The sequence below is a fragment of the Mangifera indica genome, chromosome 6, assembly GCF_011075055.1.
Source record: "Mangifera indica cultivar Alphonso chromosome 6, CATAS_Mindica_2.1, whole genome shotgun sequence".
Taxonomy (NCBI): Eukaryota; Viridiplantae; Streptophyta; class Magnoliopsida; order Sapindales; family Anacardiaceae; genus Mangifera; species Mangifera indica.
This window is the reverse complement of record NC_058142.1, coordinates 5,447,808-5,465,467: the sequence shown is the minus strand read 5'-3', so window position 1 is coordinate 5,465,467 and position 17,660 is coordinate 5,447,808. Positions and strand designations below refer to the sequence as shown.

General features: G+C 33.3%; 3 protein-coding genes across 3 annotated transcripts; 1 reads left to right on the top strand and 2 right to left on the bottom strand.

Moving 5' to 3' along the window:
* Window positions 1-350: 350 nt before the first annotated feature.
* Window positions 351-1,185, bottom strand: LOC123219438 (VQ motif-containing protein 11-like). Its single transcript, XM_044641414.1, has one exon. It carries the CDS (start codon window positions 1,027-1,029, stop codon window positions 460-462), a length of 570 nt encoding a protein of 189 aa, XP_044497349.1. The 5' UTR covers window positions 1,030-1,185; the 3' UTR covers window positions 351-459.
* Window positions 1,186-2,713: 1,528 nt separating this feature from the next.
* On the bottom strand, window positions 2,714-5,327 carry LOC123219446 (glycerol kinase-like). Its single transcript, XM_044641423.1, has 4 exons — window positions 4,943-5,327; window positions 4,633-4,854; window positions 3,154-4,108; window positions 2,714-3,065 (listed from the first exon to the last, which is right to left on the bottom strand). Exons 1-4 carry the CDS (start codon window positions 5,074-5,076, stop codon window positions 2,820-2,822), a joined length of 1,557 nt encoding a protein of 518 aa, XP_044497358.1. The 5' UTR covers window positions 5,077-5,327; the 3' UTR covers window positions 2,714-2,819.
* A 5,443-nt stretch (window positions 5,328-10,770) lies between these two features.
* Window positions 10,771-17,070, top strand: LOC123218770 (pyrophosphate-energized vacuolar membrane proton pump-like). Its single transcript, XM_044640390.1, has 8 exons — window positions 10,771-11,270; window positions 13,401-13,975; window positions 14,058-14,437; window positions 14,934-15,020; window positions 15,131-15,461; window positions 15,841-16,251; window positions 16,347-16,406; window positions 16,497-17,070. The coding sequence occupies exons 1-8, from the start codon at window positions 11,021-11,023 to the stop codon at window positions 16,701-16,703; spliced, it is 2,301 nt and encodes a 766-aa protein (XP_044496325.1). The 5' UTR covers window positions 10,771-11,020; the 3' UTR covers window positions 16,704-17,070.
* The last annotated feature ends 590 nt before the right edge of the window (window positions 17,071-17,660 follow it).

The window sequence follows — 17,660 nt, the reverse complement described above, 5'->3', positions numbered from 1 at the left end:
CCAAAAGACTTTTTCCATTCCAAACTGATTCGTATTAATTTTTAAAAACCGAAATTTTATTCATAAATTAATTTTTGATAAAAAATTTTAATTTAAGTTAAAGAAATAATTCATTAATTTTCATCTTTAAATTTTAAAAATTAATAATTATATCCTTAATTAAAGGTTTTTATTTTTAAAAAATCATATTTTTTTTTGTAAAATTTAAGGTTTTCTTTCCTCTTCTCTTACATCTTTGGTCACTGATGGCCTTTACCAAACTTTCTAATCTATCTCCGACCGTTACCTTTGTTTGAATTCATGCGGATTGGATTAAACGCTGGCAATAATACGTACAAAAACACCAAAAATAAAAATAAAATTAGTATTAATATTTTTCACGTCAAACAACTCATTAACACTAATCCAAAGTGATTATTAAGCTATAATCTCCGTTAACCTCAATTAATTAATTATTCGCTAATTACAAGAATTATCCCCATGATCATTAGATCTCGGAGAACTCAACGGGAATAATGGAAGAAGTTCAGGTTCAGCGCCTCTCGGCGTACTCAACGGACTCCGATGCAAGTAAAATCCTTTCTCCGCAATGCATCTCTCTTCTTCTATTTCCTCACACTGCTCCCTCGGACTGCCGCGCGCGTGCGCCTCCTCTCTCGGCGACCTCGGGGTAACACGCGAGAGAAACTCAAGAGTCGAAACAGGCGACACGAGGAAAGGATTTCCGCGTTGCTTGAGGAAACAAAGCTCGAAGTTCCTGTTAGCGTAAACGTTTCCGTTGTTGGGGTTGTTGAGTTTGATTTCAAGCTTTTTGGCTGTTTGTCTTCGTTCATGGAGCTTAAATGCGGGTCGTTTCGGGCCCATATTGTGGAGTGGGTGGGTTACCGGGAGCTTTTGGGCGGACGGTCCGTCTGTTGCTCCGGTTAGTTTCTGAACTATTGTCCTGAACGTTGAAGGGTCAGCTTGGACGAAAGTTGTATTTGGGGCAGCTGAGTCAGAGGGGTAAGCTGGTGGCGGCTGCTGGGACATGGTAGCGGCGAATGAGGTGGTGGCATTTGAAGTGGAAGCCAAGAAAGAGATGGGTGAGAAGGAAATGAAAGGTTTATACTCTATATATATATATATAAAAGAGAATCTGATTTGTGTTTTGTTTGCTTTGTGAAATGGTGATGGTGTTTCCACTAAGGTTTGTTTGTGGACTTTTAGGCAGTGTCTGGGGTTCAGACTCTTTGTATTAAAGACTTGGTTTTGGTAGTGTTTATTGGGTTTAGTATTAATATTTTAAGTGCACGTTTTTATTTGGGTCAATTTTCTTTTTTAGTTGGGTTTAGTATTAACTTAAAATTTTAATTTTAAAATATTATTAAAAATTTAAACTTTTCTTCTTTTATATTTAAAATTCTCTTCTCTACAATTTAAATAATCTATTTGAGTCAAATGAAACTATTAAATGGATTGGGTATATATAAGTCAGAGTTATACAAGAATTATTAATATAATATATACTTATTTTTAGTATATAAATACGTAGACATTTAGATATATTATTATATGATTAAGTAATTTTAAATTAAAAATAAAATAATTTTAATCATATAATAGCATACATAAATATGTATCAATCCATATAATTAAAATAAATACGTGTATTATTACTCTTATTAATATTAGGGATTCAAGTGGATTGCCTCAAATGGATCCAGTTGGTTAGTGATAGTGTGTAGAGCCAGCCAACTAACTACCATAAAAATAAGCCACATTTCCAAGTCTAAATTTGCTTCATTAAGTGGCTTTGAAATAGAATTAGAATTGGATGTAGGTGGGGATGAATGATGAAGAGAGAAGCGAGGCCAGCGGGGCATTGAAACAAGAAAAGAATAAAAGAGAAGACTTTGCAGGGAGTTCTGCAGAAAGCAGCTGGCTTTCTTTCAATCTTTCTGCTTTTTGTGGGAATGTAATATTTTTCTTTCTTTGGTTTGGTTTCTCTTTTTGCATGCGTAAGGGAATTGCAGTTTGACATTAGAGAGAAAAAGGTCTGTTGATGAGCGGCAATGTTGTATACTTTACTCTTCCTTTTTCTCTGTGTCTTGATGTTGCTTTTGTTGTGGGATTTTAGCGTTTGTCTTTCTTGGGGTTAACGTGAATGTCAAAAAGGAAAAGTTCTTAAAGGATAGAATTTTGATCCAACATCCAAAATTTTATCAATTCAGTATGATTAATTCGATCTTGAAAAGACAGTATAGCTTAAATAGGATTCCATTAAAAAAAAGAAAAATGAAACTCAACCGAGAGAAAAATTAAGACAGAAGAACAATTTCCCACCTTGGAGAAGAATAAATGCTTTTACCAAATGTTGAAAGGATAAATGATTTAATATTCATGTAATTTTAGATGTAAATTCTGATCTTATCAAAGTTGGTGAGTCAGCCTCAACATCATTAATCAACTATTTTAATTTTAAATAGAAGATATCAGATTAAGATGGTGGAAAAATGTCGCCATGTGAACTTACTAAAATACCCCTCATCTTATTTAGCCAATTATAATTAAATAATTTTAAATTAAAAATAAAATAATATCCAATAAAAATATATTTAAATTAAATTAGAATTGTAAGCCAAAGATCTATATAAAATTTGACAAAACGTAATTTCTTATGTTTTTCACTAATATATAAATAAATAAATAAACAAAACTTAAGTAGAGCATTAAGTCCAACCCAAAAAAAAGGCAAAATCCCTTATTAAATCACTAAAGAAGCCCAAAGAGTTCTCTATCAATAACAATGTCCATAATTCAGAAGAATCTACACAAAGCACTCAAATAGAGAGATTAGCCAAGTCAAAAGTTCTTTCAACAGCTCTGCACCAAGATTCTGCCTTCTTCTTTCTAATTTGTTCCTCTAAGGTAGGCTCAAAGGTGGTACTAGTCTTTGCCCTTTCCCCTGAAGCAAATATTTCTTCCTCTTTCCATACCCCAACTGCTAATCCTGCTGCATATGCTGCTCCAAGAGCTGTTGTCTCTATGTCGGCCGGTCTCACCACTGCACTTCCCAACAAATCCGCCTAAATTCACCACAAAACAATCATTGAATAAGATAGGCCTATAAATCATCCACATACCAATCATACAAAGAATGAGTGAAATCCAAACCTGAATTTGCATCAACAGGTTATTAACAGTAGCACCTCCATCGACTCTGAGCAAAAACTCTGTTTTCTTGCCCTTCTCCATTGCATCTTTCTGCATTGAATCCAAGACATCCTTTACTTGAAAACACATGCTCTCGAGCACAGCTCGAGCAATGTGAGCCTTGCCTGTAAACCTTGTGATCCCAATAACAATTCCACGTGCATCATCACGCCACCATGGCGCAAACAATCCATTGAAAGCAGGAACAAAATAAATTCCACCAGTTGAATCAACCTGAGAGGCCAATCCTTCAATTTCACTTGCAGTGGTAATTATCCCAAGGCTGTCTCTGAGCCACTGAACTGCAGCACCAGCTATGGCAATTGAACCCTCTAGTGCATAATTTGTTGGTGCTTTTGGACCAAGCTTATAGGCTAAAGTGCTTAAAAGCCCATGTTTTGACTTAACTATCTCTTCACCAGTGTTGAGGAGTATAAAAGCACCAGTTCCATATGTGCTTTTAGCCTCCCCTTTTCTGCAAGCTTGCCCCAACATAGCTGCATGTTGGTCTCCAAGACATCCTGCAATTGGAATACCAGTAATCGGCCACCCTTTGCCAATTTTTCCTATAACCTCAGAGTTACTAACAATTTTTGGTAGAATTTCAGCTGGAATTCCTAGCGTTTCTAAGGTTGGTTTATCCCAGTCAAGAGTTTTGAGATTCATGAGCATCGTCCGCGATGCATTAGAGACATCAGTGATATGCAAACCACCATTCACACCACCAGTTAAATTCCATATTAACCAAGTGTCTATTGTTCCAAACATAGCATCCCCTGATTTTATAGCTTGCTTTACAGGATCTATGTTTTCCATCAACCATATTAGTTTCATTGCACTGAAATAAGTGCTGATAGGCAAACCACATGTCTCCACAAAATGGGTTCTTCCACCACTCAATTCTTTCTCCAATTTCCTATAACAAATTCATTAACTTCAAACATCAAGACTGCAAATCCCAGAAACCACAATCATTGACCAAAAATCATGAAATTTAAATATGATTATCAACCAAAATGATTAAGAGCAATGTTATGTGTATACACTAACTTTTAAAAACACAATTGGATAGACATCATATGATTGAGTGATATTTTATTTATAATTCAAAATTATCAAATGATGATACATTATTTATGTAACTAATTGCGTACACAAAAATGTGTATAGTTTATTGAATAATTAATACACAAACTAAATAATATCAGGAAATCACAAACAAATGCCAACCAATTCCAAAAAACATCAAATATAAACAAGATTTCTGAATAACAAATGTAAGTTCAAAGTCAAATTTAAACTATCTACAAAAGGGCATTGATCAAATCCAAAAATCAAAGTACCCCAGATCTTCATCTTTAAAAGAACCAATATGATCATAATACCGCAAGGAGACAACAAACACACGGAAAAAAACAACAAAAAAGTTAAGATGAATACCTGCAAACAGAACTAGTGCGAGCATCCATCCAAACAATAGCATTGTAGAGAGGAGAACCTGTGGATTTGCTCCAAATAAGAGTAGTCTCTCTCTGATTAGTCAACCCAATGGCTTTCAATCCACTATCCACATTGTGGCCATCAGCCGTCGCCTTGTCCAAAGCCTTCGCCATACACACCTTCACACTCTCCAGTATCTCGACCGCATCATGCTCCACCCACCTACAACCCCAACAAAAAAAAAAAGAAATTAAAACCACGCTCAGAAATCTTTAACTTTGACAATGCCACGAGAAAAGACTGCGTTTACCCGGCTTCTGGGTAGAACTGAGTGAACTCAACCTGGTGAATCCCGATGGGACGCGCCTTCTGATCATAGATGATGAACCTGGTACTGGTGGTGCCTTGATCAATGGCGCCAATGAATACCTCCTCCTTCGACATTTCCTTCTTGTTCTTCCTGGTTTGGCCCTTCAAATCTCTAGTTAATGATATGGGTAATCACAAATCACTATTGTTTAGAAAATAAGTTGCAAAAGAGAGTTTTTGTTGACAAAAACAATAACACTTAACTAAGAAAGTGTAGATATTATCCAAATCAAATTCATATCAGAGTTTGGACCCTGCTTTCTCTTATCTTTATCTGCAAATCGATATTCCTTAAAATACGAAAATCCCAATAATGGATAAGTCATATCAGGTTGGTAATTGAGCTGTATCCATGGCTACAAATTAAGAAAAAAATATCTTGTAATTGCCAAATAATAATAGAATCGAGGCTCTATTAATAATTAAAAGGTCAAATTATTCTTGCCCACCCAAGGTTGGATGTAAATCAACTTTTCATCCTCTAATTATCGAAAATCTAAATATCTATTTGTCTATTAAATTTTATTATTATTGTCAAAGATAAAATTGTTACTTATTAAAATATTTAAAATACTGAAAATTTATCACATTTTCATCTCAGGTTTAAAAGCTAACAATTTTTTCTCATCTAAAGTTTGAAAAACTTACAAATCCCCTCTAAAGTTTTTCTAGCATATTGTCAACAATTGGAGACAATAGTGTTCTCTCTTCCCTTAAGCTTCTTTGTCAATCTCGTTCTGTTTCTAGCCAACCTCAATTGTCGAAAGCTTGAGACAAAGGCATTTCTTCATCTTTCGACAAAAATGACGATTCGTTTGATGTCTCAGGTCTAAGAAGAAAATGTTTCATCTTCATCGGAGATGAAAAACAGTCTTTGTTGATGGGTTTTCTTAGTTAGTGATGGCGATAAATGAAGCAAGACTATGAGAAAACCCAAGATGGAAGGAGAACGCTGCTATTGCTGTCTTTAGTCGTCGATAGTAGTAACTAGAAAAATCTTAGAGAAAAATATTGACTTTCAAACCTGGGATAGAAGAAAATTTGTTAATTTTTAAACTTAGGGAGTAAATGTGATAATTTTTAATTTTTTAAATATTTTAATAAATAATAACTTTACTTCTAATAATAACAATAAATTTTAGTAGACGTAGATATTTAAATTTTTGATAATTAATAATTATAAATTTAGATATACATCAAACCTTGGGTGGGAAACAGTCATTTGGCCTAATTAAAATTTTAATTCCTCAGCCTGACGGTGGAAGTTTGATTAAATTTTAATATTGCTATATAATTTTAAATAAATAAATGTATAATTTGAGAGAAATTAAAATAAAAAGAGATTTACGATTATAACAATGTAGTCCCCTTCCTCTTGTAGGCGAAAGCACAAAGCAAAATTTTGGTTTTAGTTCATCGGTACGGAGTCCAGATTTGCTGAACCACCAGTTTGGTGAGCTAAATCCACGTGGACTATAGTAATTGGTTGGTGATTTGTAATTGCCGTCACTCTAGTTGACTTTGAGAAAGATTCACAGTGTGCTCTTGTACTGTCACGCGACTGAGAATCTTAAAATAGCTATTTTAATTTATTGATTTATTTTTCGGTCACAATTAGTAATATTTTAATATTATTTATTCCCATTTAAATTTTTTTATTAATTTAATGAATTTTATTTTGTCATTAAGAATCGCGTGAAATGTTCGTGGGTAGTTGAGCGAGTGTGAAACTTGAGGTGGTGGCTCAACTCATTTAAAAGTCAATTTATTGATCTCTAGTTTTTCTGATGTACGGTTGGGATTATATATATATAAAAGTGGGACCCCGAATAATGAACCGATTTTGTGGGAGATGAAAAAGGACGTGGCATTCATTCCATTAATATATTGTGACATATTAATTAAAAAGGGTTAATAGAATAACTATAGCATTTGCTTTTATAATTATATAATTATTAGCTTTTTTATTAAATTTTTTTCATATTTCATTCATTCACTCAGTGTCAAAATCAGGGCACAACCTCATCTAAGTGCGTTTTTATTTTAAAAAAAAAGTAATATTATGTGAATAATTTTATATATAAATAATAACGTATTATTATATAATTAGATAATTATAAATAAAATTTAATTTAATTATATGATATTATATTATTATTTATTCATACAAATTATACATATAATTTTATAGATTAAAAAATACAAAAAATTGATTCTATTTTGTAATCTAATCATTCTCTCGTCATTCTTCTTCAATGAGATACACATTATTATTAGACATTCTTCTTTATTATTGCTCTTTGTTCTTATGAAGTGAATCTTCTTTCTAGAAAATTTTATGATTTTCAATTAAAATCGATGGTTCATATTCGTAATTTAGATTCATAGTTTGAATTTGTAATTCAATAATAAAATAATGTCATTTTATTCAAATAATAAGTAAAATCATTTATTCTAATTGAATAAGTAAAAAATTCGAACTATAAATTTAAGTCAACCCAAGTCATAATTCAAATCACCGATTCGATCTAAACACCTCTTAACTTAGGTTTAATTTAATTTTTAAAACAAATTAAATCTTTTAACTTAAATTCGATAAATTTAAATCAAACTGAACTAAACTAAGTCGACTTTTAAGATCAAACTAGTTCGATTTAAATTCAGCCCTAAACAAAAGTCACAAGGCTTGGCTAAACCCCATTTGATAAGGATGGAGTTTCAACACTATATAAACGCCCTCCCTTTATTACTCATTTAAAATTAGTGAAAAAGCAAAATGGAGCTCTTGCCCCTTTATTCTGCCTTTGTACTCTTTAAGTGGACTTACTTTATATATATTGGTAGGTAAATGTGGATATTAACAAAAACTAATTAGACAAATAAAAGGGTACACGAGAAACAACTAAGCTCACCTAATAAAAGGAAAGCCAACACAAAGCTATAAACGGACAAAGCCAATACATCCTTATTGATATTTAAAAATAAATTTTATGGGTATTTTTTTTTAATAATTGAGATTCGTCTATATTGATTAAACAGATAAATTTGAGATACAATGATTGAATTTATAATCACTGTATCAAATAAATCAAAATTTTATAAGGGTAACAGAAACTCGAATCCAATTTTTTTTTTGAAAATTTTAATTTTTTTATCAATTTTTACTAACTTTTGAATAAAATTTATAGGTTTTAAATATTGAAGTCCAACCACAAAATGAGTGTGATTTATGTTGGGCCAAGATTAGGCCTAGAAGGAGAAGACCATATTATAACTTCAAACCAATATCATAAATGACATAGAATTATTGAGGTTCGATTTAGATTGAGACATCTTAACAGAATACAGTCCAATTTTCAATCTTTTTATTTGATAAATTTGGATTGATTTGATTTAGGCCTGCCCAGATGGTGCCTTCCCTTGTACACATATCTTATAATTAAATAATTACTTTATATTAAAATGATAATATCTTCAATTCAACACTATGTCCCTTTCATGTAAAAAGTATCTCATTCTCACATATATGTTATTGATTTGGTGAATATTATTCATTATTAAGCAAAAATTCGAAAATGACCGGCATTATTTGACGGTAATAAAACTATAAGTGGGCGTTTGGTTCTGATGCTAAAAAAATTATTCTAATAATTTATCTTTTATTATTTATATTATTTTGTTTGATTTATAAGTAATAAAAGATTTTGATTATTTTGATCGTAAGATTTTGATTATAAGTAGTAACAAGTTTTCTTGTTAGGTGGAAATCCATTATTTTTATTCGGAAGCTTTCATCAAAACTAACAATGATAAATTCTCATAGGCCAAAGGAATTATTCTTATCCAAAGTATGCTACTTTTCTAAATTCTCACACTTTAATTTCGAAAAACTCATTTACTCGCGTATGAACGGTTAAAGTTAAAAAAACTTTAATCTCTTAAAATTTTATTTTATTTTCTCTTTTAAACCTTAAAAATTAACAATTTTTTTTTTTTAAAAAAACAATATTTTACTCATTAAGTTTAGTTTTCAATTCTTAGTAACATCTTCGATGTCATTATCAGTAATCTCTTCTTTTAAATGTTCTCTTTTTTTTTTATGGTGTCTCTTTTGATATCTCTCTTTCAATTAATTATTTAAATTGAAATCTTTTTTTTGAAAAAAAATGATTATATTTTCAAATGGGGATGAGATCCCTCATCTTGATCGGAAAAGACAAACCCGACTTGGACTGCGTGAATAAGCTAAACACAAATTCGAATGAGTATACTTGTCACTCCTATCTTTCCTTGTGGACAAAAACCCTAATAATTAGGATGGAAGCGGTGTGGGCGGCCAATGGCTGAGCAATAAAGAAACACGGAGAAGAAGAATCGGCGTAGGGGACCACAGGACAACCCCAGCTGGGCGAACCTTGAGACAGACGAGTCTTGATTAATTAGCCTTTCACTCTTCTTCCAGATAAAGCAAACCTACTCCGCCACAACTATTTGCTACCTTCCAAAAGTTCCGCCATCCTTTCTCTCTCCACTCACTCCCTTGCTATTTCCACTCCTACTTTTTTGGAACATTTAAAATATAATTTATATAATTAAAAGAGCTTGTTTGCTTTGTGTTATATGTATTTTTTCTTATTTTATATTCCTTTCAAATTTGTAAATAAAAACACATAATAAATGGATTTTATCCCTTGACATTCAAACCAAGAATAATAAAATTTATAAAACAAAAAACTATTTTAGGAAGTTGATGAGGTTCTTGAGAACAAAAATTGGATATACTAAATATTCTTTATGGATAAATTATAAATAGAATCTTAAATAAATGAAATGTTATCATATAATTAAATAATTTTAAATTAAAATAAAATAATATTTAATTATTTAATAATATATTATTATATATTCAAATTATATATAAAAAGTACATATATAATATCGGCTATCCTTTATTTGTTTTTTGGATGAACAATTTTTAACACTCATAGTATCCCGGTACAAGAAAGTAAAGATGGAGTGGAAATATCAGGGAAAACGGTGAAATAAAAGAAAATAAATAAAAATTTGAAGAAAATGAATATTATCTGATAGGAGGAGATGCACTGCCCACAATTCGCTACACGCAACGTCACTAGCCGTTAAAACATCCCTCTCACTCAGACACTCGCCTATTAATATCCGGAAGTTTTTATATCCTGTTCTCACCTTCACCCAACCTTACTATGCCATCGCCTCTGCTACCCTCCGTTTTATTTCCTCTATCTCAACACTTGCTTTCAGAAAACCGGAATCATCGGTTTTATTTTCTTTGGAATGAAGATGAAAAAGCTTTCGAACATGGAAGATATTTTTAAAAGTAGAAGACCGTATTGTATTTTCTTTGTAAACTATACAGTGTATTTTAAAGAGTGCATCATATTCAATCATCCGGCGAAGCACCGTATAACTTCCGAGATTTGTGAAACGGGGGGAAAGTGAGATGCATAAGGCCGAATCTGACACTGATGCGTCGAAAATACGCGCTGGAATTGTTATCTATTTTCTTTTCGCATACACCCCGGTCCGCACAGAATAACTTCCTCCCGAATCATCCACCGTTTGATGTTTCCAGATCGCCCAACAAATTAAACTGGACCCCACCTAAAATTTGGGTCGGGTCACACCGTTTTTTATTTAGCAAATCAGTTTTTTTATTAAATGATAGATGCCTATCCGATACAACTGTAACTCATTACACATTGATGAAACGGAAGTTAGCGGGTCATGATTCATCATTAGAAAACCCCAAATAATCAAACGGTAAGTGTCTCACGTCTGAAAAAAAATACCAACATAATATAATTCTCATCGCCACGTGTAATAATACCTCTCTGTGTCCCATAAAAATTTCATCTTCTTCGCCATATATAACCACCTTAAACCTGTGGAGCAAAGCATGTTCACTTGAGTTTCTTTTCATTTCTCCTTTCCCGAACCATCGGTTTCATTTCTTTTGAGCTGTTTTCGTTGTTCTTGCGTTATGGGGTCGCCGACGATTCTTCCGGAGTTGGGGACGGAGATCCTCGTGCCAGTCTGCGCCGTCATCGGCATCATTTTCTCGCTCATTCAGTGGGGCCTCGTTTCACGCGTGAAACTTACGCACGAGCACACTCTGAGTAACAAAAGTAAGAAGAATGGGTTCAATGATTGTTTGATTGAGGAAGAGGAAGGGATTAACGACCAGAGTGTTGTGGCTAAGTGTGCTGAAATTCAAAACGCTATCTCTGAAGGTGAGGCCTTGTTTAGGGTTGGAGATCTTAGGTTTTCTGTTCTAGATCTGGTTTTTATCTTATGCTTGTCTAGGGATTCGTAGGTGTGTAATTTTCTTTTGGTTGTTTTGGCGGTTGTTTGGTGTCTAAGATACTAGAGGAAAAGATAAGAATGTTGAAGTTTGTTGAAAAATTTAGCTGGGACTAGTACTCAAGTGACATATTACAGTAAGAATTTGATTTTTACTTCATTCATTCTAGGTGATTTAAACCTTACTGTTTGGTTGTCGAGAAAGTTAAATTTGAAAAAGTTTCAAAGTTCAGCAAACACGTACTCTTTTAAATTGGTTTTTGAGTGCTAGCAGAAATTTTATGTTAAGCAAAACGATGTAGTTTTGGTATTTTCACTGTGGGAAAAATCTAGATCTGTGTTTTTTAAACAATTTTTTGAAAAGTAAACTATGATATATTTGTTTTAATTTTTTTTTTTTATATGTTGGATCCAGTTTACCTGTACGGTGTCGTAATAATGAGTGGGTATTATGAGATGCTTTTGTCTCTTATGTAAATAATATTATTTGTCTTTTGTGTGTTATTATCACTACTCGCGGTGCACGTGGTTGAAACTAAAAATAGAACTTGAAATTAATATAAGATGGATGTGTGAATGAGCAACTTGTGTTGGGCATCTTTAATTATTTAATTACACCTTAAAACATTAGATTAATTAAAATAATCTGGTTTAGAATTCTGGGTTCCCTTACAATTGTTTTATCTGGGGACTTTTATTAGCCTAAGCAGCTCTCATCTTCTTGCTTTTAGCTCTTGACTGCTTTTTGTCATAATCTAATTAAGTTTTCTGGCTGTTTTCATTTTATTAATATTACTGATGCGCCTCGCCATGTTATTTAACGTATTTAAAAATTTTCTTTAAATTAGGAAGTACGTTGGATTGAGTGTTTTTTTTTTTTTTTTTTCAGGTTTATAACATTTTGCATAAGGCTGGTAACTTGTTACAAATATTTTTATCTGACATTTGTTAATTATGCTGTCATCATTTTGATTAATAATTAAAATGCTTTTAAGGGCTGAGAACCAGTATCTTTGGTACTCCCATTTGCTTTATTTAACGTGTTTATAAGGTCTGCATCGTGAGATCTTATAGTGCTTTTATACTATTTATGGGATTTAAATAAGATCTTGAGATTTATAGCTTAGAAATTTTGATCATCTAATGTGTTTAAGTTAAATTTGGCTCTTAATGCATGTTGACACTAGTTAGTAAAAATGCGAATTATTCGCATTCCGGTTTAATTCATATTTTAAATATGCCGTTGCAAATTTTTGAACCCAAAACGTATTAAATGCGTATTTTATACATTTCCTGTATTGAAGTCGTATTTTATTTATGAATTTTTAAAATACAAAAATGTCTTTTGCATTTTTCATTAATTATCATAATGTCGTAATTATATAAAACAAAAAATCTAATTTTTTGTCATCCAAACCTCTAATCTCTTTTGATAATTTTTTATAATGATTGAATTTTTTTTATATATTATGTTATATTAGATTTAATAGTCAATTAGATATTATACATTTAAATTGTTAACTAGAAGATTTATGAAGAGTATTGAAATTATGTTTAGTACGTATTATTGATGATGTATTATATTAAATTTGTATATGCACGTTCTATATTTTTTCCGTATTTGAATTTTATGAGCCTTTTTTTTTATAAATGTATTTTTCACCATTTACCATACTGTTTCTTGTACCCTATTTGTCCCGTTCTCCTATTTACTAACTAGGGCCGACAATGGCTCATTACCAAGTATTGCTATACAGGAATTAACCCAATATTTTCCTATGACTATTATTTGATATCCTCTGCAGTAGTTAATTCAGTTTGTGTCTGAACATAATTTTTAGTTCATTTTATATTTGTCTCCTAATTGTTTGTTTACAATTTTAGTTACTCTATTTTAATCTTATTTTTGTTTGGTTACCTACATGATCCAGGCAAGTATTCTCTCTTTTATCTTGGCCAGTAATGTTTTAATGGTTTTGTTTGGTATTGTAGTGACTGTTCCAAAGTATATTATTTTTATGTTCTTCAAAACCATACTTATGGATGTGTTGATGTAACAGGTGCAACATCCTTTCTTTTTACCGAATATCAGTATGTTGGAGTCTTCATGGTTGCTTTTGCAGTCTTGATCTTCCTCTTTCTGGGTTCTGTGGAGGGCTTTAGCACCAAGAGCCAACCATGCACTTATGATAAGCAGAAGACATGCAAGCCTGCTCTTGCCACTGCAGTTTTCAGCACCCTGTCATTTTTGCTTGGCGCTATCACCTCTTTGCTTTCTGGTTTCCTTGGGATGAAAATTGCTACTTATGCCAATGCAAGGACAACCTTAGAAGCAAGGAAGGGAGTTGGGAAGGCTTTTATCACTGCATTTAGATCTGGTGCAGTGATGGGTTTCCTCCTTGCAGCAAATGGTCTTTTGGTGCTGTTTGTTGCTATCAATCTTTTCAAGCTGTACTATGGTGATGACTGGGAAGGTCTTTTTGAGGCTATTACTGGTTATGGTCTTGGTGGATCATCCATGGCTCTCTTTGGAAGAGTCGGTGGTGGTATCTACACCAAGGCTGCTGATGTTGGTGCTGATCTTGTAGGAAAGGTTGAAAGAAACATTCCGGAAGATGACCCCAGAAACCCAGCTGTAAGCAATAGATTACTTCTGAAAGTGAGTTTTAGTTTGTGTATTGGGCTTTACTGATATGGTTAAATTGTTAGCCTTTCAGGTCATAGCAGACAATGTTGGTGATAATGTCGGGGATATTGCAGGAATGGGTTCAGATCTTTTTGGCTCTTATGCTGAATCATCCTGTGCTGCTCTTGTTGTTGCTTCCATATCGTCCTTTGGGATCAACCATGATTTTACTTCTATGCTATATCCTCTGCTCATCAGTTCAGTGGGCATCATTGTCTGTTTGTTCACGACAATGGTTGCCACTGATTGGTCTGAAATCAAGGCTGTCAAAGAAATTGAACCAAAATTGAAGCAGCAACTTATAATCTCCACTGTTATCATGACTATTGCAATTGCAGTTGTCTCCTGGATAGGCCTGCCTTCTTCTTTCACTATCTACAATTTTGGGGTTCAGAAGGTTGTGAAAAACTGGTAAGAATCAAAATAATTATTTTTTGGTAAATTAGTATTTCATGGAAAAGGTAATATTTGAGTCTTCTGAACATCAATATCATATTTTTGTTTCTTTGGATCAATTTGGAGATATCTTATGTAGTTGGTTCCATATAGCTAGCTTATTCGGTTTATGAGACAGAAGTGGGCTTGTGAGACTCCCAAAAGTTTGTTGGTTTATGAACTTATTATTGGCATATTCCAAATTTCCTGAGATGACTTATATAGCTATGATATTCCATGTGATTTTTCTTTAAGACAATATACTATGAGATTCATATTCTGCTTATCAACTGTATTAAAACAATTGTATGCAAGGTTTTAAATTGGTATTGAATTGTTGAAATTACTGAGTGGTGGGTTTTTTACTTTTTAATTTCTTGTTGACTAATGATCAACTGATTCAATTGGTTCTAGATGTATACATCTTGTAGAGATTTTTGATCCATCTACTAACATTATTCCTTTTTTATAGGCAACTGTTCTTGTGTGTAGCTGTTGGTCTTTGGGCTGGACTCATTATTGGGTTTGTCACTGAGTATTACACTAGCAATGCATACAGGTAAAATAGAAATAAACTAAAAAGAAAAGAAGATAGTAAGAATTTATTTTGCCAGCTTTTTTACTGTTTCAAGTTTTTGTTCTTGATGGTATATATGCTTTGATTTGCAGCCCTGTGCAAGACGTTGCTGATTCCTGCAGGACAGGAGCTGCCACAAATGTTATCTTTGGCCTTGCTTTAGGATACAAATCCGTGATCATTCCAATTTTTGCCATTGCAGTCAGCATTTTTGTTAGTTTTAGCTTTGCTGCAATGTATGGTATTGCAGTGGCTGCACTTGGAATGCTCAGCACTATCGCCACTGGTTTGGCCATTGATGCTTATGGTCCCATAAGTGACAATGCTGGAGGTATTGCTGAGATGGCTGGAATGAGCCACCGCATTCGTGAGAGAACTGATGCGCTTGATGCTGCTGGAAATACCACTGCTGCCATTGGAAAGGTACTCAGATATTCTTTTGAAATAATATTTGACGTGAAGGTACTGATATTTTCTCTTTTTAGGATCTTGTGGGTGCTAATTCGAAATCTGCTTACCAGCAGCCTTATTATTAATATTGATTAGTTTTGCAAAATTTTGTGTACTCATGTGAACTTTTAGTAGTCCCTGCAAAATGCCTTTTTTGGTACTCCAAAAATGGCTATTTCTCTCCTTGTAAGTTTTACCAAGATCAGTGAAGTTGCTGACCACTTTTTATTTGGTTCTCTTTTGTGCTTGTTTCTGATACCTTTTGGTAATGTAATTTGATTTTGAAACCTAATGTATATTTCTGGTACCATGTTTAACACATTATCTAGCATAATTCAATTCCTGGCTTCAGGGATTTGCTATTGGATCAGCTGCATTGGTGTCTTTGGCTCTATTTGGTGCTTTTGTCAGCCGTGCAGCAATCTCTACTGTTGATGTTTTAACCCCAAAGGTCTTCATTGGTTTAATTGTTGGTGCTATGCTTCCTTACTGGTTCTCCGCCATGACTATGAAGAGTGTGGGAAGTGCTGCATTGAAGATGGTTGAGGAGGTTCGCAGGCAGTTCAACTCCATTCCAGGTCTCATGGAGGGCCACACCAAACCTGATTATGCTACCTGTGTCAAGATCTCAACAGATGCATCCATCAAGGAGATGATTCCCCCTGGTGCTCTTGTCATGCTTACACCCCTCATTGTGGGAACCTTCTTTGGCGTGGAAACCTTGTCTGGTGTGCTCGCAGGTGCCCTTGTTTCTGGCGTCCAGGTATTTATCTGCTATTAAATTATCCATGAATTGGAAATGTAATCTCTGAAATGATATATGTTAACACTATATACTCTGGTATTTTTTTTCAACAGATTGCAATTTCTGCATCTAACACTGGTGGTGCATGGGACAATGCCAAGAAGTACATCGAGGTAAGTGTATAGATAAAACTCTCAATCTAATTTACCCTTATGGATTGGGATATTTGTAATTAATCATTGTTTTGGGTAATGAATTGTTAGGCGGGTGCCTCTGAGCATGCAAGGACTCTTGGACCTAAGGGGTCAGAGCCACATAAGGCTGCTGTGATTGGCGACACCATTGGAGATCCACTCAAGGATACCTCAGGCCCATCGCTAAACATCCTCATCAAGCTCATGGCTGTTGAATCACTGGTGTTTGCTCCTTTCTTTGCCACTCACGGTGGCCTGCTTTTCAAGATCTTCTAAGGGTGAAAACCCCAAAAATACATTGCGGATTATGGTTATCAAATTCATGGAGAATTTGCTTATCCTCGCCAAGCCCTGATATGTTAAGTCAATTTATGTGCTTCACAGTAGTGGGGTTTGGAAGTTAGTAGCTTGGTTAGTGTATTGAATACACCATTTTTGAAGCGGGCATAATGATGATAAATGAGATGGTTTAGAATGATGGGGAAATTGTTCAGTCTTTCACATTTTAGGGGAATCGATGTGGTGGTATGTCTTTGGTTGTTTTTATTATTGTCCTATTTAGTCTTCTGGAACAACTTCCATTTTTAACTTTTCTGTAAGGTTCATCTGTCACCATTTAAGCAAGAAAGAGCATTTGGTCTGATTTAGCTGTGTTGGGTTTCTTTTCTTTCTATGTTTTTTCAATCTGAACCAGTATTATGTACCATCATTCATTCCTATGATTTTCTCTTTCTGGTATTAACACTACCCAAGTACCCATTTATTATTTTTTGTCTCTGTGGTAAGACTGCCATTATCGGATTTGGTAACTTCAGCTAGTTCCTCGCCATAATCATACGCTCTTGGCCAAAAGACTTGTTCCCAGCCAAGGTTCCGATTTGACCTTTTTACTATTATATAATTTGTTTTTGGCCAAAAGACTTATTTACACTCGAGGGTATTGTGAAACTTCAAATTTTCACTAATTTTCGAACATATAAAGTCTCACCTATGAGAGAATTTTTATTAAAATTTTCGATCAAGATTAAAATTAAAATCGTCATTTTAATATTAATATTAAAAATACATAGGGAAAAGGATAATTTTTCATCTAAGTTTTGATGAAATAACAAATATATATCTGTGATAGATAAAAAACTCAAATACCTATTTAAGTTTTAGTTTGTTAAGACACATTCACAAATTTTTTGTTTGGGATAAGGGATAAAATTATCATTTTATCTGTAATATTAA

Excerpts from the sequence above, each read along its gene's own strand:
- LOC123219438 (XM_044641414.1), bottom strand. The coding sequence starts at position 1,029 with ATGTCCCAGCAGCCGCCACCAGCTTACCCCTCTGACTCAGCTGCCCCA.
- LOC123219446 (XM_044641423.1), bottom strand. The coding sequence starts at position 5,076 with ATGTCGAAGGAGGAGGTATTCATTGGCGCCATTGATCAAGGCACCACC. Across the intron at positions 4,855-4,942 it reads CAGTTCTACCCAGAAGCCGG|GTGGGTGGAGCATGATGCGG; the intron begins GTAAACGCAGTC and ends TTGGGGTTGTAG. Across the intron at positions 4,109-4,632 it reads CGCACTAGTTCTGTTTGCAG|GAAATTGGAGAAAGAATTGA; the intron begins GTATTCATCTTA and ends AATTTGTTATAG.
- LOC123218770 (XM_044640390.1), top strand. The coding sequence starts at position 11,021 with ATGGGGTCGCCGACGATTCTTCCGGAGTTGGGGACGGAGATCCTCGTG. Across the intron at positions 15,021-15,130 it reads TACACTAGCAATGCATACAG|CCCTGTGCAAGACGTTGCTG; the intron begins GTAAAATAGAAA and ends TTTGATTTGCAG. Across the intron at positions 16,407-16,496 it reads ATGCCAAGAAGTACATCGAG|GCGGGTGCCTCTGAGCATGC; the intron begins GTAAGTGTATAG and ends ATGAATTGTTAG.